The sequence below is a fragment of the Corythoichthys intestinalis genome, chromosome 18 (assembly GCF_030265065.1).
Source record: "Corythoichthys intestinalis isolate RoL2023-P3 chromosome 18, ASM3026506v1, whole genome shotgun sequence".
NCBI lineage: Eukaryota > Metazoa > Chordata > Actinopteri > Syngnathiformes > Syngnathidae > Corythoichthys > Corythoichthys intestinalis.
Window position 1 is genome coordinate 35,314,576 of NC_080412.1, and position 25,257 is coordinate 35,339,832.

At 39.2% G+C, this 25,257-nt stretch overlaps 1 protein-coding gene across 1 annotated transcript; it reads left to right on the top strand.

Annotated features, from left to right (window-relative positions):
- Window positions 1-1,255: 1,255 nt before the first annotated feature.
- On the top strand, window positions 1,256-19,733 carry chrdl2 (chordin-like 2). The gene is made up of 11 exons (XM_057821785.1): window positions 1,256-1,592; window positions 1,701-1,843; window positions 1,910-2,003; window positions 6,087-6,229; window positions 10,017-10,110; window positions 10,269-10,330; window positions 11,380-11,533; window positions 13,701-13,889; window positions 17,405-17,578; window positions 17,653-17,745; window positions 17,817-19,733. Exons 1-11 carry the CDS (start codon window positions 1,526-1,528, stop codon window positions 17,942-17,944), a joined length of 1,341 nt encoding a protein of 446 aa, XP_057677768.1. The 5' UTR covers window positions 1,256-1,525; the 3' UTR covers window positions 17,945-19,733.
- The last annotated feature ends 5,524 nt before the right edge of the window (window positions 19,734-25,257 follow it).

Consider the following 25,257-nt stretch of genomic DNA (forward strand, 5'->3'; position numbering starts at 1 on the left):
ATTTTGGCATATTTGGGCCGTGCCGAGAGTCCTGACATGTTTTTAGAACGTTTCCCATCGCCCCTTGGCCCAAAAGTATTTTTTGACCGTTTTTGAAATTTTGAAAAAATGCGTCAGCACCCCCCCTTACAAAAAAGTCAAAAATTGACTTTTCTCAAAAGTACACTTTTTTGGCTTATTTGGGCTGTGCAGGGAGTCCTGACATGTTTATGCGCGTTTCCCATCGCCCTTGGCCCAAAAGTGTTTTTTGACCATTTTTGAAATTTTGAAAAAATGCGTAAGCACCCATGCTATGCACATGGTCATGCAGTCCAGTGCCAGCAGCATCAAAGCAACCCCAAAACATCAGGGAACCTCCACCATGTTTGATTATGGGAACAGTGTTAAAGGCCTTGTTTTTTTCCTGTAAACTCTATGTTGATGCCTTTTCCCAAAAAGCTCTACTTTTGTCTCATCTGACCAGAGAACATTCCTCCAAAATGTTTTTGGTTTTCTCAGGTATGTTTTGGCAAACTCTGGCCTGACTTTTTTTATGTCTCAGGGTCAGAAGTGGGGTCCCCCTCGGAATCCTACCTTTTCATTCAGACGCCGACAGATAATATGGGTTGACACTGTTGTACCCTCGGACTGTGGTACAGCTTGAATTTGTTTGGATGTTTGTTGAGGTTCTTTATCCACCATCCACAGAATCATTCGTTGAAATCTCTCGACAATTCTTCTTTTCCGTCCACATCTAGGGAGGTTAGCCACAGTGCCATGGGCTTGACACTTATTGATGACACTGCGCACGGTAGACACAGGAATATTCAGGTCTTTGGAGATGGACTTTTAGCCTTGAGATTGCCCATGCTTCCTCACAATTTTGCTGTTCAAGTCCTCAGACAGTTCATTGGTCTTCTTTTCTCCATTCTCGATGTGGTACAAGGACACAGGCCAGAGGTTCAGTCAACTTTAATCCCTTTTAACTGGCTGCGTTAAGTGTGTTTTTTTTTTTTTTTAATTGCCACCACCTGTTATGTGGGACAGGTAAGAAACAGGTGTTGTTGATTACATAAATTAGAGAAGCTCGCAGGATTTTTCAAAGGGCGCCAATACTTTTGCCCGGCCCATTTTGGGAGTTTTGTGTAAAATGATTTCATTTTTTTCCCATTTTCTTTTGTGTTTTTTCATTGCAAGCAAATAAATGAAGATATTACTACCAAAGCATTTGTAATTGCAGTCGTTTTCTGGGAGAAATTGAGCATTATATGACAGAATTGCAGGGGTGCCGATACTTTTGGCCAGCACTGTATGTTGATAAAATGCAATATAAACAGCATCTACGTACAGTACATTAGAGTGCAGTACAGTATTTATATTATCGTTTACATGTAATGATGCTTTTCATCCTACAGGAGGCACCATAGATCAACCAAGTAAAAGTTTCCTCTGTTGTCCTACACTTTGATTCGTGTAGATAGAAACATACTTAGTATTTTACTGTTTTCTTCCCGGAGCGTATCACGCTCGAGTTGGGGTTGAAAAAATGAAGTTTTTGTTGGTGTCTTTGATGGTCGTATGGTTTGCAGATGCCCAGCTGAGAGGCCGCAAAGGTAAGTCTTCTCAGCAACGCGCGGAATCTTTGAATCAGGACATTCATTTAATAGCATGGGGAAAAAATGATCTCGCTTCTCTGCAATGTCTTTGTCCGTCATCTTCAGCTCGTCCTCTCATTCCAACCACCATAGCAAGCCCAGGGGTGTTGTGCACCTTTAAAGACAAGACATTCAAGCCCGGAGACAGTTGGCATCCTTTTTTGGAGCCCTTTGGACTCGTTCTGTGCATACGTTGCTCCTGCACTGAGGTACTGATTATCCTTTTTTCCCCTCAATAAAATGAGTATCATTACATTACATGTGGTTTGTTTCAGAAAGGCCACGTGAAATGCAGTAAAATTAAGTGTCCTCCTTTGCCATGTGGCAAGACAGTAGCCGATCCACATGAATGTTGTCCAAGATGCTCAGGTAACAGTTTTCTCAACTTTTTATCAGAAAAATGTCTCTGCACACAACCAAGCATGAATGAATCCCACAAAAAGTATAAATACAGTACGTTTACTCGTTTGAAATCTGGGCCTGTTTACTTTAAAACAAAGGTATTATTGAATTGTATGAATGGCAACAAGTGCTACACAGGTAAATTTGTCATTTCTGCCATCTAGTGGAAAAGCATTTAATTTTTCATGTACTGTATGTCATTGGCATAGAGCAGTGTTTTTCAACCTTTTTCGACTCACGGCACGTTTTTACATTGGAAAAAATTTCGCGGCACACCACAAACCAAAAATGTTCCAAAGTTATTTTCTGTACAGTATATTTAATTATAAAAGGATTTCTCAGTATGTATACTTACTCAGTGTGAATCTTAAGCCTGTTTAGATGAACACAAAGTCGGTATCCTTATTCTTCAACAGTTCTCAGTCTTCCTATTTTTATTTATTTATTTATTTTTATAGCAGTTAGGCTTGTAAAAGCTCAGAATTATCAGACAGGGGGAATTGAGCAATGTCTTTTGTTATGTTTTCATAAAACATAAAAAATAGACGTGAGTTCTTTCTTAACTTTTAATTAACGTGGGTGCTGTGCAGCCCATCTTGTAACAAGTTTTCTGAACAACTTTTCTACCTCACTTATATTATCTTGTTTTAACCAATACAGACCCCTAATGATGAAACGGTATGACTGTTAATCAATAATATCAACACATCTTGAACCACATTAGGGCCGAGCATCTTGCAGACAATGGCTTTGCAAGCAGGTAGTATTAATTAATGTCTGTCACGGTGTGGGACTTTTTGGACTTAGGAATAAGGTAACTGGCTTTTAGGGCTTTCTCATTTTCTTTTATAGTTTTTATCAAAAAAAAGTTGCCTGTTTCTCTGTGTTTTTCACAGAGGCGAACAAAATAGTCCATCGACTTGTTTTGAAGCGGCGGGTGTTTCGTTTGGAGATGACGTTTAAGCTTGCTTGGTACCATTGCGCTGTTGGAATGGATAGCTACTCGTGTCGCGTTCAAGAACTGCTCGGATTTTTAGCCATTTGCCCCCTTGCTGTTCTCAACAATGTGTTGGAATAAAACAAAAAGGGAGGATTGACGGTCGTCACATTTGGATAAAATAGGAAGGACACTTTCGAGTATATCGACACATGACGAGTCTAACCAAATGATGTGCAGTAGACGTGCTGGGGTCCACATTGTCGCGGACAGCAAGGACGTTGATGGCTAAAAATCCGAGCAGTTTTTGAACGCGACACATGCAATAATTTGCTCATCTACACACGATCGAGAACTTTCTACCTACTCCTTTCTTCCGTCCGACTGCAACTCTGCCCGACGACATAAAGAAATATATTGTAATAGCCCCGAATGGGGAAATAGAAAGGAGAGGAGTCGGTGATGAATTTCCCACTTTATTGTGGCAACAATGGAAAACAAACAAAATAACAGCGGCATCTGCAACATGCGACTGCTAACTTCGCTCAAACGCCGTTCTCCCTCCCTCTTTGCTTGCTTCCCGCTACGTCACCACTCTGCAGTCTGATGACCCCTTCAAGGGCCCGCACACAGTTACGGACATTGCAATTTATATATATATATATATACACATACAGTGCCTTGCAAAAGTATTCGGCCCCCTTGAATCTTGCAACCTTTCACCACATTTCAGGCTTCAAACATAAAGATATGAAATTTAATATTTTTGTCAAGAATCAACAACAACTGGGACACAATCGTGAAGTGCAACAACATTTATTGGATAAATTTAAACTTTTTTAACAAATAAAAAACTGAAAAGTGGGGCGTGCAATATTATTCGGCCCCTTTACTTTCAGTGCAGCAAACTCACTCCAGAAGTTCAGTGAGGATCTCTGAATGATCCAATGTTGTCCTAAATGACCGATGATGATAAATAGAATCCACCGGTGTGTAATCAAGTCTCCGTATAAATGCACCTGCTCTGTGATAGTCTCAGGGTTCTGTTTAAAGTGCAGAGAGCATTATGAAAACCAAGGAACACACCAGGCAGGTCCGAGATACTGTTGTGGAGAAGTTTAAAGCCGGATTTGGATACAAAAAGATTTCCCAAGCTTTAAACATCTCAAGGAGCACTGTGCAAGCCATCATATTGAAATGGAAGGAGCATCAGACCACTGCAAATCTACCAAGACCCGGCCGTCCTTCCAAACTTTCTTCTCAAACAAGGAGAAAACTGATCAGAGATGCAGCAAAGAGGCCCATGATCACTCTGGATGAACTGCAGAGATCTACAGCTGAGGTGGGAGAGTCTGTCCATAGGACAACAATCAGTCGTACACTGCACAAATCTGGCCTTTATGGAAGAGTGGCAAGAAGAAAGCCATTTCTCAAAGATATCCATAAAAAGTCTCGTTTAAAGTTTGCCACAAGCCACCTGAGAGACACACCAAACATGTGGAAGAAGGTGATCTGGTCAGATGAAACCAAAATTGAACTTTTTGGCCACAATGCAAAACGATATGTTTGGCGTAAAAGCAACACAGCTCATCACCCTGAACACACCATCCCCACTGTCAAACGTGGTGGTGGCAGCATCATGGTTTGGGCCTGCTTTTCTTCAGCAGGGACAGGGAAGATGGTTAAAATTGACGGGAAGATGGATGCAGCCAAATACAGGAACATTCTGGAAGAAAACCTGTTGGTATCTGCACAAGACCTGAGACTGGGACGGAGATTTATCTTCCAACAGGACAATGATCCAAAACATAAAGCCAAATCTTCAATGGAATGGTTAAAAAATAAACGTATCCAGGTGTTAGAATGGCCAAGTCAAAGTCCAGACCTGAATCCAATCGAGAATCTGTGGAAAGAGCTGAAGACTGCTGTTCACAAACACTCTCCATCCAACCTCACTGAGCTCGAGCTGTTTTGCAAGGAAGAATGGGCAAGAATGTCAGTCTCTCGATGTGCAAAACTGATAGAAACATACCCCAAGCGACTTGCAGCTGTAATTGGAGCAAAAGGTGGCGCTACAAAGTATTAACGCAAGGGGGCCGAATAATATTGCACGCCCCACTTTTCAGTTTTTTATTTGTTAAAAAAGTTTAAATTATCCAATAAATTTTGTTCCACTTCACGATTGTGTCCCACTTGTTGTTGATTCTTGACAAAAAATTAAAATTTTATATCTTTATGTTTGAAGCCTGAAATGTAGTGAAAGGTTGCAAGATTCAAGGGGGCCGAATACTTTTGCAAGGCACTGTGTATATATATATATATATATATATGTGTGTGTGTGTATATATATATGTGTGTGTGTATGTAAAAAAAACATGAAAGGTAACACCAATTACTTTGCCATGTAACTAATTACTCTTACATTCAGGTAACTGAGTTACAAACTCAATTACTTTTTGGGAGAAGTAATTTGTAACTAATTAATTACTTTTTAAAAGGAAGATTAACAATCTAATGACTGAATTCAACTGCTCCCGTTAAGGTCGACATTAGGTTGTGAGTTTTTGTTTGAGTTAATTTAGTTTAGAAGCATATGTAGAATTTTTTCAAGGTAATATGTGTTTGAACGATTTGTTTTGAGCTTGGTAATAAGATGTTAGTATTTTATAGCATTTAAGCTAGCGGACTTTTGCTATGCAAGTTAGCCAATTGTTCTTTTGTCTTACTTAGATCCTCAATTATTTTGAGCTGAGGTCAGGTATTAATTTTATTGCTTTTTTGATAAGAAAGTGCAATTCTGCATAGTTTGAAGAAACACTGAGGTATTTCATTTTGTGTTTGCATTTAATGCTCTTTTGAAAGTACAATCCTAACAAGTTAAAAATAAATGTTATTGTAGGCATTAACATTTGTTTTTTTTTTTATATATTGCATCTCCTAAAATTTATTCTGCAACACATTAAATGTTTTTAATCCGTTATTCGAACTAACTAATCGATAGGTGAATCGATTACTTAAATAATCGATAGCTGCAGCCGCCTATTAGTTTTTCCCAAATGGTGAGCAGTCTGTAATTGTTTTGTGTGCTGTTTGTTGTCATTCTGTTTTCGTAGACCAGCTCAAGATCCCCGCAGGTCTGAGAGCTCCAGCGAAGTCGTGCCGATATAATGGAAGCGTATATCAACCAGGAGAGACCTTCACTAAGTATAACCTGACAGCCCAGCCAAGCAACCAGTGTGCCATGTGCTCATGTTCTGTGAGTCAGTCCTTTTTATTTAACCTACCGTTTACGTTGGAATAATTCTATCCTTTCTACATTCATGGACGAGAATACGAACCATATATGCAAGTGCTGTTGCTTTAAATTGGTTTAAAGCAGACATGTCCAAAGTCCGGCCCGGGGGCCAAATGCGGCCCATGGTCAAATTTCATCCGGCCCCCAGCCTCTGTCATAAAATCAATAACGTGTGGCCCGCACACAGACTTAATAAATTGGTCAGCAGTACTGCTACCAGAATATGAAGTATCTAATGCTGCTCCTCATTTACCCACGAAAAGGCAGCAGCACTCTAAGCAACATTCCCCTGTGTGACCCTTTACTCCCAATTTTCTAAAATGGCGACAATCAACAAAAAAAGAAAGTTGACTGCGACGGCTGGCGCTTCAAGGATAGGCGGAAATTAGACTATTTCTTCACTAAAATACGCAACAACTGTCTACAGTCGCTGTTTTTAAAGAGTTAAATGTGAGGCGATGTTCCCGAACAAGACACGCTGACATGTACGACAAGATTACAGGGAAGATGCGTAGCAGTTAGCGAGAAATTGAAGCAAGTTGAAGCTAGTTTAATTTCACAGCAGCAGCAGTATTTCGCAAGAGCCCGAGAGTCGAAAGAGAACGCCACAAAGGCTAGATATACTGCCAAACGATTCCGTGGAATTGAGATTCCGTGGAACTGAGATTGTTGAAATGTATTCATTTAAGAAAATAATAAAGCATATGTGACACACAGAATGGCTTGCTAAAATTTGCTTAAATATATTGTTCTACATAAAGGACGTCAGCCAAGGTCGGCCCCCCACATTTTTACCACACCAAATTTGGCCCTCTTTGCAAAAAGTTTGGACACTCCTGGTTTAAAGTATACGTATATGGTTAATAGCAATGGCGTGACCACAGGTGGGTAATAACACGCTTACTCTGCTACTTTGGGCTACACTACTTGTTACATTTTTCCTCTTCATTCTACATATTAAGTTTTACTTTTTTTTTTTTCTGCCAGAGATGCCGACAGTGACGCTACCAGTTTCACTAATGCACTACTTCTCAAATAGTGGGGCGCGGGATGCCGCATGTGACCTCGGAGAGCATGTCCCCCCCCCCCCCCGTACTAGAATAAAGTGTACTTGCACATCCACTCAGTGGGTGGCAGTGGTGCTCTCATATTCAAAGTGCGCGCAGTATTTTTGAAATAAGCAAGAGCACACAGAAGAGATATGAAGAGCTGTGCGCCGCTTTCGAAAGCCGTTTTCCGACCAGACTCACGCAGCGACCCACTGTCTTCTCCGGTTCTCACGTGTCTGCCCGAGAAGTGCCATTTTCGGCTTGGGATCGTCACGACGGCTGCCCTCACCTACGGTTCTCCCTCGGCCGCCGAGAATGCGCTTTTTTCGGGCTGTTTGCCTTTGACATTTAATACAGTGGTAGATGAGGAAAGACCACTGTTTACTGTGTCTAAAAATGGTTATAGCGGACAGCCGGAAGCCAAATCAATGGCGTACCGCAAGCAACACGTCACTTCCGCTCATTAATATTCATGACATTAGCTACTGTTGCTAAGTAGGGACAAGCCACCGTTTGTCCCTAATAGGAAATGAATGGAAATAGTGTACGAAGGAGATGTTTACAGAGCTAAACCTACCAATTCTCTCCGAAAATGATGTGCCTGGTGCCAAATTAACTGGCAAAGATGTGGAAGAACATAAAAATGTTCAAGAGATGGCTTGAGTGTCAAAGGCTGAAAAAGACGAAAAAAACGAGCCGACCTAAGCATCGCCTTAGCTTTTTTATCGACGCGACTGACAATGACATTCTCCTGTTTCAACAAGCTATCCTTTACCATCAGCCCTGTCTTTCTTATATATCCTCTGGTTGTCCTACGTCTCTTACCGTTCTTGGGGGTAATTTAGTTAGCTTTGTGTAGCGATCACAAATGCTACTCAGTGACAGCCAACGAACACTTTTAATTTTTTCATTGATAACAAATCTTAATTCTATAATTTATTTACACTTCCTCCTTACTAAAGTTGTTTTTTTTTTTATAAATATTTATATATAACAGAAACGGTAACAGTGGCAGTCAGATACCATTGTAATTCTTTTCAGGTCATTCCTTGTCAGACAGAAGCAGTACGGCACAATGTTACGCTAAAAAAATAAGTTAAGAATATAAAAATGGCTTACCTCTTTGTCCTCTGAAAGACCATGCCAACCCAACAAAATGTTTACTGCATATGAAATGTGAATGGATTCACCGAGCTGGTGTTAAAGTCAGCGCAAATTGATTTGGTCTTCACATTTTTCCCCCCGAGTTTTTGGTTTCCGGAAACGTATGAAGAAAACATCCTTCATGTGTCGTAATGTCTAGAGTCGTTTCTACAAGTTCCAAAAAAGCAATGTATGATCGGCATGTTCGTTTTTGAAAGATTACCGGCGAAAAGTAGCACAAATTACGTTGTTTCTGTGCGAGGGCGGGTCTATGATGTCCCACTTCGGCTTTACTTCCGCTTTACGATGCGACATCACGGTCTAAAAATAGCATACGTGCGGTACGCCATTAAGACGCCATTTAAAGACATTAGACCCCAATCTCATTGATAAGCCGCTTGGTTGTTTTTCAGCGAAAACGTGCCGAATATTGCCAACAATCGTCCCGCTTTGTCAGTGTTATATAAGTAAACCAGTGAGCACTGTTAGCATGCTCAGTGCAAAATAACCCCACACCATTGCAAACTGGAGGTGATACTGTGAGCAGCGAAAATAAAAACTGTCCTTCTGTCCAAAGACACTTTTTCCCCCCTTCTAATCAGTTTTGTTTTTTCGGTCAAATTTTTTGGCATATTGTCCTCATGAGTTAATGTTTCTAATAAATTTAAATTTGTTATTATTTACTGATTCTATTTTTCAGTACCAAATGGTCAAAAATGTACCTTGAGTGTATTTTTACAGTTTGGATGTGACTTTTTTTTTTATTTAGGCAAATTGATGTGTGTTAAGTCTTTTCTGTTACAAACAAAACAATGTTATTAAAGTTATACTTTATAAGTTGATCTCTGTTATTTTCTCCAATAGAAAAATAGGACACAATGTGAGGCAGAAGTGTACTTATAATAGTAATATTATAGACAAATGATACCATTTACAGTGGCGGCAGAGTTGGAGGGGGGTGCGAAACATTTACGTCTTCCTTGGATTTTAACCTCTCTCCCAGTTGTTATTTGGCAACGATCGACCACGGAAAACCGGAGATATTATCCTTTTAGTTTTATAATAGGAAACATGATTTTTCCATTAGAGGACACTTATGCTTTTTGGAGAAATAATGCTTCATTTCTGTATTTTTATTCTTTCGATTAAATTCAATGATTTTTTTGGGGTATTTCTTTGGCTTAATGCGGTTATGTAGTAGGTTATGGTCTTCTTCTTCAAAGTATAATTATTATAACAGTTCATGAAGCTAACTTTGTGCTGAGACAAAAAATACCATTGTTTAAAATCAAACACCGTGAGCAGTTACTCGCAATGTTACTCATTACTTGAGTGTTCTTTTCACCAAGTACTGTTTTACTAGTACTTGAGTACATTTATTGGATGACTACTTTTACTTGAGTAATATTTTTGGCTACTCTACCCACCTCTGACAGGGATAGTACGATATCAGGGATATTTATGTTTCTCTGTTTCTACCTCATGTACACAGGGAATGACTCTCATTTTTTCCCCAGGGTGGAGCTAAAATGACCTCTGACATTTTTCTCCCTCAGAATGGAAACATCTTCTGTGCCATTAAAACTTGCCAACCACTCAGTTGCTCCTCCTGGGTCACGCTTACAGACACCTGCTGTTTGGCATGTAAAGGTATTCCAACTTCTTCCAGCTCTCAAAGGAATATGTCTCTCTTCTCAACTTGGAATGAAATATGTTGGTCAGGGCTTAAGTGGGCACACTGCATAAAATCAACACCAATACAATTATTTTATTCAATATTACATTAATGTTGTTAAACGTTCCTTTAGACTCCAGCACCACTGGGTCATCATCAGCGGAGGATGGAAACCAGCAGCTGAACAGAGGCGTTGTATGTTTTGCGATGCATCCATTTGTATATGGCGGAAAACACAAACAAGACTGAAAAAGCAGTTTCTGCTCTTGCACTCCATTTTAAAAGAAACTGCTGTATTTTAAGCCAAAACAACTTGTGTTTGATAGAACAATATGTCTATATGCTGCCATAGCAGATTTATGGTGTATTAAGCCCCCGAACTATTTTTAATATGTCCTTTTTAACCTGAAAACCCCTGTTTACAGACGTCGCGCAACCGCTTTTGTTTCAACCCAGCCATAAAACCAAGATTTATTATTCAAAATGTCGTTTTTAGCTTAGAATCATTACTTGATGTCTGATATTACATTTAAAAAAAAAACGACATAAAAAAATTATTCACTCATATATTTTAAACTTTTAAACAAATTATGACACAATGAAAAAAAATGGCGTCTGTAAAAAAAAGTCACGGATATCTACTTCTACTATCGCTTAATTGTATTTTTTTTTTTTTTGTTACTGTCGCATTTTCTCTGATATGTTAGATGATAAATAATCGATCCAAACAAAAAAAATTGAAAAAGACATTTAAAAGGGTAAATATATGAAAAAGAACATCTTGACCACTCCTTGATGTCTGGGATTTCGGCATCGCGACCCTTGTTATAATACCATGTTTCACCCATAAAATCCCCCCCAAAATCCAGCTGTGGCCATTCACAGCTGTGTCTTGACATTCAGTTATACATGCTACATGGAGTTTTTGGATCGAAACAAGGTAAGTACGCGATAATATCTCGTTAAAGTCATGGTGTCTGGGTTAGGGTTTTGCTGTTTAAAAAAAATTTTTTTTTTTTTTTTAAATGCCCTCCTGTTCAAAATTTTTCTTCCGCCAGAAAATTGAGCTTTTTCTTATCCATGATGCATCACACATGCATATCGGAAAATTTTGAAAGTTGGCCAAATTGGGGGTCTCGGAGCGGGACTTCAAGTCACCCGAGTGTTTTCCGCCATATATATATATTTTGTTCCAGAATAACAGCATTGTTCATGTATACAACTTGTATGTGTGCTTTTAAAAGAGACATTCATTGGAGCAGTGTTCCGGAGATCAGGACACAGCACAGTCCCCTCGGATCAGGACTTCAACCAGACACCTGAGCCTCAATAAACTTAATCTCAGGGGGGCTTCAGAGACTACTGTGAAGATTCTAATGCAAAGGAAGCAACAGAAAGGTTTACAAGTTTTCTTTTTTAATATGACTTGCTAATGCTAGTCTCTGAATCAAGTCTGACGAAGGAATACTGTATTTACTGCTGGAACGATTAATCGATTAACTCGAGTAATTCGATTAGGAAAAAAGATTCAAATTAAATTTTGCTGCTTCGAGTATTCATTTAATTAAACTGGCTTTTTAATGGTTTGTTTTGAAAGTGTTTGCATTTAGTTTTATTGATTTGAGTGGATAAACTGCCCTGCGCCAGTGAATATGACAACTAATTTCACATGGCTGAATCCAGTTGCTCCCTGTTAAGACCAACATAAGCAAGTATTTGAGCAAGTATTTGTTTGAGCTAGTTTTTATATATTTTTTTTTTCAATTATGCATTCTTAATTTAGTTTATAGGTATATTAAGCTGTTTTTGGGGGAATATGTGTTTGAACTCTTTGTTAGGAGCATTGTAAAAAAAGTTTTATTAAATATAGTATTTATATAAATATTATAGCATTTAAGCTAGCGGACTTTTGCTATGTAAGTTAGCCAATTGTTCTTTTCTGGTACTTAGACCCTCATTTATTTATTTATTATTTACACCGTTTGAGGCTCAGCTCAGGTATTTTAAATTTTTATGCTCCTTATCCGATTACTCGATTATTCGAACTAACTAGTTCATCGATTAATGGACTACTAAAATAATCGATTGCTGCAGCCCTAACTGTATTCCATTCTGGTGATGGGAGGGAGTTGCACTTGGGTTACCAACTCCCTGGGAAAAAAAGGGAAAAAAAGATAAGGTACACCTCCCTGGCAGAGCCGGCCGGACCGATAACTGTCACCGTTTATTTATTTATTTATTTTTTGTATGTGAAAAGTGATTTTTTTAAAAAATAATTATAAGATAATAATTTTACTTAAGCCTTGAGTGATATTAGCACATGAAAAACAATAATTATCAGCAATGTATTTTAATACAGAGAATAAAATTAACATCTGTCCTGCAAAATTTAAACTGTATAATTTAACCATTAATGATAAACCATAATTTTGTGTGTGTGTTTTTTTTTTGGGCCGTTTTTCTTTTTAAAATACAGTGCTACCTCTCTACTTATGAAATTATTGGTTCTGGAAGTAGTTTCATAACCTGAAAATTCCGTAAGTCGAGACGCATTTTCCATGTAAATGCCCTAATCCGTTCCAAGCCACCCCAAAATTCAGACATAAATCTTTTATAATGCATAAAAATGCATCAAAACATGTAACAAATGCATGTTACAATTAGATTATTACACAATAGACATAAAATCAGAGTTTGGCATAATGTAAAAAAAAAAACAAGAATAAAGAATAAAAGTTGATACACTCATGTAAAGCTGTCGGAACGGCGAATGAAGAGGACACTGAGATACACACATACAGTAGAGGTCCCTCTGAGCCAATGGGATGCCAGGAATGCTAGGCAATAGCCAATGAGCACCGTAGGTTACGTTCAGTAAACTCTGAGAGCTGCGAGTCCCAGCCACACTGTATTTTTGCCTTTCGAATCCTGAAATTTCTTTCGTAACAAGAAGCAATATTTTCCCTTTAAGGCGTGTCTTAACCTGAAAATTCTATGTAGAGACGTTCGTAAGTAGAGGTACCACTGTACTTAATACAACTTAGGTGCGTTCAAGCTCAAAGTGACAAAGCGCGTCCCTTGAACACTCAATACGGGACGCTTAGTTTTGTTTCTGAATACAGGACAATACAGTTATTCAAGGGATGGCTAGGAACCGTAGGTAGCACTCAAAATGATCTAAACAGATTTGTGTATGAATGACGACTGAAGCAATAGTTATAGGTTTAGGTTGATATATTCATCCACAACATCTCATTAACTAAATAATACCGCCAAGTCCAATAAAGCATTAAAGAACAGAAAATGAAATTCGCTCAAACAAACAAATTACACATCTACTGCAACATAGCAGCATTTTTATTTTAAAGTACACTTACATGATTCTGTATTGGATTATAAATTTGATATTTAAAAAAATAAAAATGGAATGACAACACCATCTGGTCAGGAACTTCCTTTCCACTAATCTAGTTACAAGAAGCTTGACTTTCCTAAAGATCTTTTTACCTTTTCTCTCCGGCACACACCAATTACTATTAAAGATTTTCTCCGTCTCTCTCATCAGCGTGTTTATACAATGGCAAGACGTACTCGCACGGAGACATTTGGCACCCAGTTTTGGGGAAGGTCCTGGAATGCATCGTGTGCTCATGTAGCGACGGCCTGCAGGAGTGCAAACGCATGACTTGTCCAAGTCAGTATGCCTGCCAACATCCGGTCAAGTTGCCGGGAAAGTGCTGCAAGATATGTCCAGGTAGCTAAGCGCGGCTTCTAATATTTTCTTTTTAAGGTGGACACCTCTGGGTACCTCACAATTCGATACGATTTGCAATACAAGGCTCACGATAATGATCTTGCAGTATGGTGATACAGCAATTACAGGGTTTCCCCTACGTATAAAAGATTGTGGTGCACTGCCACACCAAAATAAAAGGCGCCACACCTTCCAAATGAGATTTTTTTTTAAGGCAGTTTCAAACTAGCGGCAGCCTAGTGTGAAGGGTTCAGCGGCAACCCATTTATTGTGCATTTTCGATCAGACTTTTCGGGTAAAGTGAATGGTGGACGGCTGTCTTGAGTACAACGGGAAGTTTGAATGAATTTTCGCCGAGAGGCGGGGCCCAAAATAGAGGCTTGCTCTCTTTTCAGAGCACCGCCACGCTTACGTCAACAACACATCCAATAGCAGAGTGACAGCCGTACTTAAATCTGTGCTATCAGGCTGTTTCGGTGGACGAATATATGCAAACACAGCACATGGAACCTTGATAAATGCACTTTTTTAAAAAAAGTTTTGCAAGCTCTGGGTCACTCGAAAAATGACTCTCATACCTTTCCTTGCTAAACTAAATGGTACCTTGATGTGCATTTGTGTGGAACTGTAGTTCACAAACAACAACAACAAAAAAAGTATTCACCTTTTTACCAAAACTAGTAAAACTCTAGTAAAACTTTTCATGGCTATTGTAATTTCCCTCTACCCCTTGAAATAGGAAAAGTCTTTCTTGCTTACCTCTTTGGGGCAGGCTGTGGCAGGCAATGGATCAGTATTGTCATCTGTAGGACCATGGCCTCCAACAAAATGTTTACTGCATATGAAGGTGAATGGCTTCACTTTGCTGGCGTTAAACGTAACGTCTTTTGGAGGTCCGCACAAGTTAATCCATTGTTCACATTTTTTCCTGTAACGTATGACGTATAACGTATAAAGAAAACATCCTTCATTTGTCGTAATATTTAGAGTCGTTTCTACAAGTTCCTTAGCAGCAGTGTTTACTCGGCATGTTGTTTTTTGAAAGATTGCCGGCAGAAAACAAGCAGTACTAGCATGGGTCGTATTAGGGGTGTAACGGTACACAAAAATCTCGGTTTGGTACGTACCTTGGTTTTGAGGTCACGGTTTGGTTCATTTTCGGTACAGTAAGAAAACAAAATGCAAAATATAAATGTGCTAGTTGTTTATTACACACTTTTATGCTTTCAACAATAGGAACAGTAGCCTATACAAAGCTAGAATTCTGCTAAAAAAAAGTAGCGGGTACTTAAAGATAATTTAACAACAATTTGCCTTTCAGACCCCGCGTATTGGTCAGCTTTCTTTCTTAAGGAAAGAAGAAAAAAGTCTTGTGCTAAAGAGAAAAGCAATCCCAATGACAAAGATTTTAACATGTATTTTATAATTGAAATGCCTCAATGAATCTTTTTTTTCTTATGAGCGGTTTTCAAAAGCGTTATTGGTGGATTTTCACAAGTTAAAGCGCCACACAGAAATTAATACATTTAACTGTGAAAGCAGGATCTGTGTATTATTGTTATTATTTAATTACAGGTGTTTTAGCTCATTTCAATTTATTTTATTTAAATGGGCTATTATTTATTTTATTATGTGTTTATATTTTACAAATGTGATGTAGTATTCATTTATATCGCATATTTTATGTTGTATAACTTTAGTTCCTATGTGAATTTTAGTTCCTACTTGTTTTGTTGTGGTAGGAGGGTTTTGTATTGAACACGGGGCCATGTTGGTTATTATTATAGCAGAGAAGTCAGCAGTACATCAACAAAGACAAGTCAACTGTGCCCTGATCTACCACTCAAGAGATCTGATGGACTCAAAAAGTGGGTTATGATTGCATATTAGTTTGAAAATCGACCGGATCCACCGTATTTTTACACGAGTGACTTCCGGTCTGCCCGATCCTAGCTACTGGTTGTAGTATTGACGCAGGAGGGTCGCGTCTCGCGTCAAATAATAAACTCTGCCGTTCTTTTCGCGTGCGTCGTGTTGAGCCGCTTCTGGGACGCTTCTAACACGCGGCCGCACTGCGACTGGTGTGCATTGGCTGATTGACTTTAACGCGCGTGTTTCACTGCGTTCTCGCGGCGGCCACGTTGTCGCGCCATTGACGTTTCTGGGTTTTACTGTGTTGGTCCTCATTATAGTAGAGAAGACGGACTAAATATAATCTACACAAAGAAACTGTAACCCGATTGACTCACAGCCTCAGTTTACATTATGTCAGAAACTCATTCGGTACGCCTCCATTCCGAACCGAGCACCACGTACCGAAACGGTTCAATACAAATACATGTACCGTTACACCTAGGGTTGTTCCGATCATGTTTTTTTGCTCCCGATCCGATCCTGATGGTTTTAGTTTGAGTATCTGCCGATCCCGATATTTCCCGATCCGGTTGCTTTTTTTTTGCTCCCGATTCAATTCCAATCATTCTTTCATTTTTCCCGATCATATACATTTTGGCAATGCATTAAGAAAAAAATGAATAAAACTCCGACGAATATATACATTCAACATACAGTACATAAGTACTGTATTTGTTTATTATGACAATAAATCCTCAAGATGGCATTTACATTATTAACATTCTTTCTGTGAGAGGGATCCACGGATTGAAAGACTTGTGACTTTGTATATTGTGACTAAATATTGCCATGTAGTGTATTTGTTGAGCTTTTAGTAAATGATACTGAAGGCCATGCACAAATGCATGATGGGAAGTGCAACCATGACTGTGCGTAGTGCTACCAATTGATATATCTTCTCTGCATTGGGAAATAACATAAGGTGTTAAGAAAAAGATCAATTGCTACCTTGCTTCCCCACATTGCTTCCCATTATATTTCTAATCGTAGGGAGAGGGATTGTAAAGCTTTAGCCAATTAAAAAAAGGCTCCAAAGGCTGCCAAAATTCACTCTACTCATTTTACGCTGTTTATTATCTCTCTATATAGGTAAAACGGCGCTATTACAGATTGAGCGCGACATTGCGATAGTGGGTCGTGCAGCGCATGCATTAATTGCGTTAAATATTTTAACGTGATACATTTTTTAAAAAATTAATTACCGCCGTTATTGGGATAAATTTGATAACCCTACCTTAAGCCTAAACTAAAGACTCTGGATAAGTGTAACATATTATGTCTGTAACGTTAAATACAATTAGAAAACGAATTAAAAAATCTATATATATTAAAAAAAGGCATGGCCGATATTTTTTGCCGATTCCGATACTTTGAAAATGAAGTGATCGGACCCAATCGATCGGCATCCCGATCGATCGGGACATCTCTAGTTACACCCTTAGGTCGGATGCGAGCACGCTTCTATGTTGACCCCCTTCCGGTTTACAATGGTGACGTCACGCAGCCTTGCGGTCTAAAAATAGCATTCGTGTGGCACGCTATTGTCACACCCCTATTTTCTTTGAGACATACAAGCTAATAGACATTCTCTTTTCTTGTAGAACATAAAGCTGCCAGTAACCAGACTCAATGTTACTCAGGCCGCAAAAACAAACTTTTGGTGTATAAGGTTGACTCAGCTCTGAAAGTTGACTCTCCGGGCACTGTTCGGATAATGGCTATAGAAAGGGCAAGTGCTGCGGAGGTGGAGTTGCTGGTGTGGAAGATGGTAGATGGTACAGTACCTCTCATATTTTTACTGTTCTGTGCAATTTGTTCCTGCTTGGCAGTAATAACTTCTTTTATACAGGTTTTTTGCAATTGATGGAAATTGGAGATGTTCAAAGGAAAGATATTCAGGACCATCCGGAAAATTACACATTACTAACAACAGTTGATGAAGGTATCATTTAGTGTTTCGGATGAATTATTTTAAATCCTTATGATAAGTTATTTAACCTTGTTGTTTTCCAGATATGTGGGGGAAATTTATAGACGGACGAGGCAAGTTGGATCAAACCCAAACCATTTGTGAAGATGGCATTCGGGAGATGGTGACGTTCCTCAATCCTAAACAGGTCGAAGGACGATGCTTGCCTTAACTTTCCATCTTGGAATGTGACTGGACACTGTTGGAAAATATTAACGCATACTCAAACTGCATGGACATTATTTGTTATTTTACCATGTGGCGACAAGCTACTCGGTATGTAAATCTTTTTTTCATATACGTATTTATTGTAAATCAGACGTTTTCTCATGTGTTGTGAAAAACAAAGAAATTCAAGGAGCCCTTTTAGCTATGATATGTTGTGTTTAGTTAAACACTTTGCAACAAGCAGTGGAACCTTTCAAGTTTAACACAAAACTTTTATCACTCGTACATTTTTAATAATAATAAAAATTAAAAAAAAATGCAGTAAAATATAAAATAAACTTATAATGGAAACATACTCAAGTGTGGGGTGTGTTACAGCTGATCACACGCTTCACTGTTAACATTTTATAGTTGTAGAATAATTAGAAATTTAACAAAACTTTTAAGTTTGCCTATGTTCTGTAACTGTATGTTTGACTTGGGGCCGGCCCAGCCTACACGCAGACTATGCAGCTGCTTAGGGCCCCTGACCACCAGGGGGCCCCCCCAATCTGGCAATTGTTTAATTTGTGTTCTATTTTGTTTACTACAGTTTGCTTTATTTGACTTTTGTGAGTTTTGAGACTTGATTACAAGCTTAAAAAAGTAAAAGTTCTTCTTTAACTTCTTTCTTTCCTCTTTTAGAAAAAGGTGTGGCGCTATCCACTGTAAGTACTGACAATCATTTGGGGTGAGAAGTTTGAAGTATGCAGTGCAACAAAATCTGATTAATATACAAAATATGGACGTATGAGTTGGATTGCATGTATGTGTTTCACAGTACACTGTGACGAAATGGTGGGCCAAAAATATTGGCCCCTTTGCATTATTTTGCTTAGGGCCCCCAAATGGCCTGGGCCAGCCCTGCCCCACAGTACACATTTTTGTTGACGAATATTTTCCTGGGCTGAATTTTGTTCCACGTAATCATATGTTGTACTTTGGATGATTCAAAGGAGCTATTGAGAAGTATCTCAGTATGGAATTGGAGGTGGAGTGCCGTCATCTTCACAAGATGATGATTTCCCCAAATGTACAATTCAAGGTAATGCTTGGCAATGTCATGTACATAGTTGAGAGATCAAGAATCAAGAAAGATGCATATAAGGTTACAATTTTAATACATTTTTCCAAAAATATGGGCCCCTTGGTATTATTTTGCTTAGGACCCCCAAATGGCCTGGGTCGGCCCTGGTTTGACTTGAAAGGTTCCAATGCTATTTCACAATATTCATTTTTGTGAAATGTAGGACAGTACTTACTCAGTCCAATATGACAATGATACATCAAAGCCATATGTGTAACTGTGGTTATAAAGGGGCACATATTTCTTGGTTTAAAGATGGTGACAGCTCATTTGGATATGCAATTAAGAAAACACCAAAAAATGCAATCTGTTTGTTGTCAAAACCTTGAACGATTTTGTTTTCTTTTCTTCTGCTTGCCATTTCTTTTGGGTTACTTGCCTCGGGCCCTTCTTAAAATGAAAAAGTACATTCTCAAAGTTGAGGTTACTTATATTTCAACTTTGAAAGTAGGGAAGCATGATATTATTTTACAAACCGATAGCTTCTTGCTTCTGAATGCCATTAAACAATAAGCTATTCATTTTGCATTTTCATAGATTGGTCAGAACAAAAAATGCCCCCTTTTTTAAACAAAAAAAACAAACAGATGTTGCCAAAAATGCATATTTAGCAGCTGTTTGACTATGTACAGTGGGGCAAATAAGTATTTAGTCAACCACCAATTGTGCAAGTTCTCTACTTGAAAAGATTAGAGAGGCCTGTAATTGTCAACATGGGTAATAATAATAATAATACCTCAAACTTATATAGCGCTTTTTTGGACACTCAAAGACGCTTTACATAACATAACACAAAGACAGAATTAAGAATTAAGAGGTGGGAAAAGCTAGTTTGAACAGGTGGGTTTTTAGGAGTGATTTGAAGTTTTGTAATGAGTCTGAGTTCCTGATGGGTTTTGGGAGTGAGTTCCAGAGTGAGGGAGCAGCAGCGGCGAAGGCTCGGTCCCCCAAGGTTCGGAGCTTAGTGCGAAGGATGGGTGTGAGGAGATTAGAGTCGGCAGAACGTAGGCGGCGGGAGGGACAGTGCTGTTGTAGGAGGTCAGTGAGGTAGGAAGGGGCCAGGTTATGGAGGGACTTGTAGGTGAGGAGGAGGAGTTTGTACTGAATCCGGTATGAGATTGGAAGCCAGTGAAGCTGTTGGAGGATGGGGGTGATGTGCTCTCTGGAGCGGGTGTGGGTGAGGAGGCGGGCGGCAGAGTTCTGGACGTATTGCAGCTTTTGGAGATGAGAAGATGGAAGACCATAGAGGAGGCTATTGCAGTAGTCGAGTCTGGATGTGATGAAGGCGTGAATGAGTATTTCAGCTGTGGCTTGGGAGAGGGAGGGACTGATGCGGGCGATGTTGCGGAGATGAAAGAAGGAGATTTTAGTGAGGTGGCTGAAGGTGTGATTGGTATGACAGTGTTGAGTCCATTATGATGCCAAGATTGCGTACGGAGGTGGAGGGGGTGACAGGGTGACCATCAATGAGGAGATTGAACCTCAACCATGAGAGACAGAATGTGGGGGGGGGGGGGGGGGGACAGAAAATCACATTGTTTGATTTTTAAAGAATTTATTTCCAAATTAGAGTGGAAAATAAGTATTTGGTCACCTACAAACAAACAAGATTTCTGGCTGTCAAAGAGGTCTAACTTCTTCTAACGAGGTCTAACGAGGCTCCACTCGTTACCTGTATTAATGGCACCTGTTTTAACTCATTATCGGTATAAAAGACACCTGTCCACAACCACAGTCAGTCACACTCCAAACTCCTTTATGGCCAAGACCCAGAGGCGTCGCGTCCCATTAGGCAAACCAGGCAATTGCCTAAGGCCCCCAGCCAGCAGGGGGCCCCCAGACGGGCCAACAGATTTAGCACACGCAGCTTTACTGCCAATGAAAGGCTTGTGTCTGAGTTCCCTGAAGGGGCCCCTTCACTTGCTCTACTCCCCAAGTTTTAGGCAGGTGTCCTGCCTAAAACTTTTGCACAAAATGAAGAGAAGTTGTCCTTCTGGAAGCGACAAAAGAAGGAAAAAAAAAACAGAAGAGGAGAAAAGGAACCAAGACAGCGATGAGTGTACTATGTTACTATAGTTTTATGTACTAATGTAGTAGAAGCCGGGCACTTTGAGTCTCCTAAAAAGCGCTCTATGAGACTGAGGTGTTATTATACTTTTATTAAATATGCTATTTCTTCAAGTCCAACTGTCCCCCTTACTTGCACACGCTCGAAGGGCCCCATGTTGCTTGTTGCCTGGGGCCTCCGGGGACCCTTGCTACGCCTCTGCCAAGACCAAAGAGCTGTCGAAGGACACCAGAGAAAAAATTATAGACCTGCGATTATTAGAAAATGGAAGACATACTGATAATCTCCCTCGATCTGGGGCTCCATGCAAGATCTCACCCCGTGTCGTCAGAATGATAACAAGAACAGTGAGCAAAAATCCCACAACCACACAGGGGGACCTAGTGAATAACCTACAAAGAGCTGGGACCACAGTAACAAAGGCTACTATCAGTAACACAATGCGCCGCCAGGGGCTCAAATCCTGCACGGCCAGACGTGTCCCCCTCCTGAAGAAAGAACACGTCCAGGCCCGTCTGCGGTTCGCTAGAGAGCATTTGGATGATCCAGAAGAGGACTGGGAGAATGTGTTATGGTCAGATGAAACCAAAATATAACTTTTTGGTAGAAACATAGGTTCTCATGTTTGGAGGAGAAAGTGTACTGAATTGCATTCGAAGAACACCATACCCACTGTGAAGCATGAGGATGGGAACATCATGCTTTGGGGCTGTTTTTCGTCAAAGGGACCAGGACGACTGATCTGTGTAAAGGAAAGAATGAATGGGGCCATGTATCGAGAGATTTTGAGTGAAAATCTCCTTCTATCAGCAAGGGCATTGAAGATGAGACGTGGCTGGGTCTTTCAGCATGACAATGATCCCAAGCACACAGCCAGAGCAACAAAGGAGTGGCTTTGTAAGAAGTATTTCAAGGTCCTGGAGTGGCCTATACAGTCTCTGCAATATGTTCACACAAATTGATAAAAAATTATACATTGTGATTTCTGGTTTTTCCTTTTTAGACTATCTCTCTCACAGTGGACATGGACCTACGATGAAACTTTCAGACCCCTGCATGACTTCTAAGTGGGAGAACTTGTAAGCTAGCAAGTTGTTCAAATACATATTTTCTTCACTGCATGTGTGTGTATATATACAGTGGGGAGAACAAGTATTTGATACACTGCCAATGGGAAAACCCATTGGCAGTGTATCAAATACTTGTTCTCCCCACTGTATATTGTGATTTTTTATAGCCCAAAAGGTAATTGATATGCTCCCGCCAGTAATTGTTTTATTGTGTATAAGTGTCACACCAACGGGTTGCGACCAAAATCTTCCATTAGAATAGTGTCTGCGTTAGCTCACTGGCTGCCATTGACAATGCAAGACGTCCAATTCATTTTGACTGGATTGGACATGTAGCGCCGTCAATGGCACTGAAACCAGAGCATTCATAGCCAATCTTTTGTGTGCATTTACACGCCACTTGCTGTTCATTTTAGGGTATTTACTGGTTACTTCCTGTTGAGTTTAAGTCATTTCCTATTCATTTGTGGACATTCTCCAGTCCCATCCTCTTCAGTGACCCAAAATCAACAGTAAGTGAGCTCTAAATACCCCAAATCAACAGAAAGTGACAGTTAAAAGGCCCCAAATGAGCAGGGTGTGACCGAAAATCAACGGCAAATGACGTGAAATGCTCCAAAATGAACTCATTACCAGGCATTGACTGCCACTGACGGCCATGGACGTCCAATTCATTTGAAGTGGGAGGTAATTCCCAGTTCAATTCCTGTTCTGTAACCCAAAATCAATGGGAAGTGACCCAGAAATGCGCCAAAATCGATAGGAAGTGAGTGAAAATCAACATCATATGGCCTGAAATTCCCAAAAAATCAAACTCATTGTCCGCCACTGACGGCCATAGATGTCCAATCTGGATTGGACGTCTACTTATGATAAACCCATTCCTATTCACAGCAGAAGGGTGATGAAAATGGCTTGTTTTTCTGTTTATTACTTGTAGAAATATCGTGAGATCGTTATCGTGAGCCTTGCATCGCAAATCGTATCGTGAGGTAACCAGAAGTTCCCACCATAGGCGAAGTTTGACTTTTGGAGCAGGGGGGGGGCACAACATGTTGATGACCTCGAAACTCAATGTCTGCCATAAAATTAACTTACAAGAATATTTATAATAATAAATTGACAATAAGCGTTTTTTTTGTTTCCCATCATTCTTGAGGGGAATTCTAAATCAGGCTGCTTACGACAGCTATACTTTTCGCCAAGATCGTCATCCATTGAATATGGTACGCCTGACGGTGTCGTTCCAATGTAGTTACCCCAGTCAATAATTGTATCCCCTGGGCGGAGCCATATGGAGGTAATGGTGAATGGAGAGTAATAGATTTGTCTTTATTATTCAATCCAAAAAAAAAAAAAAAAGCTGCTTTAATAAAAAGAAAAGTTGCTTCAATAAAAATATATATTTTCAAAAAAAAAAAAAAGTTACTCCAAGAAAAAAAAAAAAAAAAGTGTTTAAATGCAAAAATACATTTTTAAACTCTAAAAAAATGCATGTGAAAGCCATTTTTCTTTGATTTTTTTTTTTTTTTTTTTGATTGGGGTCATTTTTTCTTTTTTTTTTTTTTGATTGAAGCAACTTTTTTGATTGAAGTAATGTTGATTTGTGTTTGGGCCACATTTTGGCTAGGATGTTTTTGTTTTTATTATTCAATTAAAAAATAAGCTGCTTCATACAAAAAATATATATTTTCAAAAGAAAAATCACTTCAATCAAAAAAAGAAAAAAAATCAACCATAGAAAACGTTTTTGAATGCGAAAAAATATTTGAGATAGAAAAATTGGCATTTGAACACTTAATTTTACATTGAAAATGTTTTCTTTGATTGAAGCATTCCTTTTTGTTGCCATTTTATGGATATTACATTTGTGTCTAAATCATTCAATCCCCCCAAAAAGTTTCTTCAATCAAAAAAAATATTTGCAATCAAAGAAAAAAATCATTTGTAAAATAAAATTTCCCTCCCTATTTTATTTTTATTGTTTTTTTTTTTTTTTTTTAATTATATGCAAAGCAAATGACCGTCTAAAGTCACATGATCTGTTCGAAAAATTATTTGACCCATTATAAAAATATATTTTTTTGTTCATTACATTCATTTTTGTTTCAGTTTTATTGCTTTACAACTTTTATATATATGGGAAAGTCAATTTCATGCATTGACACTTCTCGGCCACCAGGGGGGGCCTGACCCCCCCTAAAATCCGCGTATGGTTCCCACCCCTACTTTCAACCAACCCGAGCTCGAAACCATCCACCGCCACGCAATTATCATCAGGCTCTTAGAAGCAACAGGTGTCAAGTTATTTTACAAGCATTTCCCATGAATCAACAAGATCTGCCAGAAGACTCCAGAATAATATTGCTCCTCTCTGAGCTCCTCATGTGCCCCCTCCCTTCCAAAAATGACTCATTGTACTCAGTTCACACTTCGAGTGCCAGATCTCTCTCTCACTTGGAGATATTTTCGATTTGCACGCTTATATTACTCATACAAAAATGTTGGTGTAAGCCTCTGAACCTGACAGTTTGCACAGTCTGTCTCCCTTCACATTGATATACTTCTGTCTGCATAACTATATTTTGGGAGAAGCACATCATTCACTTTGCTCAAGGCTTGAATTTGTCACACGTACTGGCTGTTTGAGCTCAGGATGCTTACTCTCTTGGCTTCGCGAGTTGTAACAGCTGGGGGGAGTCACTAGATATAAATCAAACACTTGCTTAGGCCTCTGTTTACATTCACTCCACCCTGCTGCCAACGCAGGATAGAGTGAGTGAGAACTAGTGAAGGCCTAATGATAATTGGGGTCACCACCTCGAATGTTTTTCTTAATATGATTATAAGGGGTGGAAACCAATGGGTAACTTTAAACAATACGATATAATTTGCGTTACAAGACTCACGATAACGATCTCACAATATGGCGATATAACAATTATCGACACACAGATCAGGAAATAATTCTACAATGTTTCACTATCCATCTAATAAACAGAAAAAAAAAAGATATTTTCATTCCTCTGCTGTGAATTGAATTGAGTTTACCA